The following is a 2,480-nucleotide window of genomic DNA, read 5'->3' as shown; positions in this document are numbered from 1 at the left end:
AATCTTGCACTCTAATTGAGGATGCATATAAATAAATCTGCAGTGTGGTGCTATGATTTCAGAAAAATATTTCTGCTCTAAAGCCTTGCTACTCAAAGTGATCAGGCCCAGCAGGCATTGGCATTAGCAGGGGGCTTGCTAGATGTGCAGGCCCCCCCGCAGACCTACGAAATCAGATGTTTCAGTCCCCAGGTGGCCCTGTGCAGATTAAAGACTGAGAAGCACTGTTCTCAAAAACAAGACCAGAAACCTATCAAGTAAGGTGAATATACAACAAATATAAATAAGATACTGTTGAGATAAATATGGGTTACAGAACCAAACCAAGCACATTCCTTTGTTACTGAAAAGGATTAGAACTGTAATAAAAAAACAAAATCTACGCCGCCCAAAAAAAGGTTTCCTTACCTAATGTTAAGGTATGTTAACATCTGCAGGTTTTTAATGGCTTCAGGAATGGTTTTGATGCAATTATGATATAAATTTAATGTTTCAAGAGGTGCAAATAACCAAACATCAGAAGGAATTTCTGTAAAACGATTTCTCGAAAGATCTGAAAAAGAAAAGTAATATTTGAGTATCAAACATAAACCTGTATCTATTAAAAATTAACAGAAATACGTTTATACTTGCTGAACCACTTAAGCAACTATTTAAAATATCATCAAATATGGGGCTCCTGGCTGGCTCAGTCAGTACAGCAGGTGACTCTTGATCTCAGGACTGAGTTCAAGCCCCACGCTGGGTATAGAGCTTACATACATACATACACACATACAATATTATAAAATATTATCCAAAAAAGCAAAAGAATCATCTAGAAATATACTCATTTAAAGCTTATTTATTAGCAAATTGTACTTGATATGCTTTGATATCTGTAAAATTTATCTTTTCAAATACCAAGAAGGAATTCTCTCTGACCTTTTCAAGAACACAAAAAGCCCTCCGCTGATCCCACATCCTCCTCCACCTCTTCCTCCTTCACAGCCAAAGTTACATAAATCTACAACACATCTAAATTTCTTACTTACCATGCACTTCTCAACGCACTGTAATTCTGTTTCTATTCCACTTTCATGCCCATCAAGGTCACCAACAGCCTCGGTATCAGTAATGACGCATCTACCTGGAAACTTTCCCTTCTCTTGGCTCAGAAGCCTATATTTCTGGATCACTTCTTATCATCTCTCTGGCTACTTGCTAGTCTCTTGCTAGGTTTCCCCCATCTCTATTGTAAATGTCAATGTTCCTAAGAGCTGTAACAAGATATTCTTTCCTTCCAAAGATAGACACTTTAGTGGATGATTCCATCCAGTCCCAGGGCCGAAATAATTTTCATATACTGACAAATTTCAAATTAAAGCTATGTCTGAACACCTATGTTCTGATCTTTAGAACTTCTCTTGATAACTCTCAGACACCTCGAATTCCACAAAATCTGCACAAATTCTGTAAAATCTGAACTGAAGAGTTTCTTCTGCACATCTGTTTCTCTTATCTCAGGTAATGTCACCAACATTCCCCCTGTTGAGTTGTACAAGCCAGACACCCAGTATTCATTCTTGATTCCTTCCTCTCCTAAATTATTCCAGGTACACACAAATAGAACTACCATTCATTTCAATTTTCACAAAAATAAAATCATGGAATTATTCTAACCATTACAGCTCCTTTAAAGGTTTGTTAAATGAAATTTTGGGAAAAAAAAAATAGGACATCATGTGGCAGGTTGAAAACAAATACCCTAAAAGGGTTTCTTAACTGAAGCACTATTGACCTTTTTAGGCAGCATGACGATCTGTTGTGTGAGGCTATCCTGGGTGTTATGGGATATTTAGCAGCATCCCTGGCATCTATCTATAAGATGCCATTAATACCATCTAATCATGGCAGCCAAAAAATGTCCCCCGAGGATCAAACCCCTCTACACCTGGTGAGAACCACTGCTACCTCATCAGAGAAGTTCACTTTGCTTGCATTAATTCATTATACTTATCTGGTTAACAACATAAGAATTATTTACGTGTGTCAGGGAGAACATCTATGGTGTACCTTAACCCACCATGTATCATTCAGTCTGTGATCTGCTCTCATGAGAAGAACAGCCTCCTAGCAATGCTCAACTTCCTCACTCTGAAGAATGAGACCTATTTACTTAGCAATATAGTAAATTCCCTATTTGGAATATTAATATACATGTATTAATATATGTGTGTGTATAAACACACACTCACCTAATGTAAAATTTTATAACAGGCAAAAGAAAACATTAGTTATGGTTATTTGAGAATAAATCTGGATTCTTCTTCCTACCACCATAAGATTCTGAATGACTAAATAAAAGGATAGACAGAATTACTAGAAACCAAACTCTGAATCTGAAAAAGAAGTTTCTCAATATCCTGGCTTACCTCTTCTGGATACCCAAGTATCATGGAGGAAAACTGAATTCTTTTTTTTTTTTTTTTTTTTTTTTT

At 36.5% G+C, this 2,480-nt stretch overlaps 1 protein-coding gene across 1 annotated transcript in view; it reads right to left on the bottom strand.

The window, feature by feature from the left end:
* The window catches only part of LRCH2 (leucine rich repeats and calponin homology domain containing 2), a 60,575-nt gene extending 59,053 nt beyond the window's left edge, over window positions 1–1,522 (bottom strand). The window contains 2 exon segments of the mRNA XM_077775164.1: window positions 409–553; window positions 1,381–1,522. Coding sequence (XP_077631290.1) covers window positions 409–553; window positions 1,381–1,522 — 287 coding nt within the window.
* Window positions 1,523–2,480: the final 958 nt, after the last annotated feature.

Source organism: Crocuta crocuta, unplaced genomic scaffold (genome assembly GCF_008692635.1).
Source record: "Crocuta crocuta isolate KB4526 unplaced genomic scaffold, BGI_CrCroc_1.0 scaffold531, whole genome shotgun sequence".
In the NCBI taxonomy this organism is placed as follows: domain Eukaryota; kingdom Metazoa; phylum Chordata; class Mammalia; order Carnivora; family Hyaenidae; genus Crocuta; species Crocuta crocuta.
Note: the sequence above shows the minus strand (reverse complement) of the source record. Positions and strands in the feature narration are given on the sequence as shown.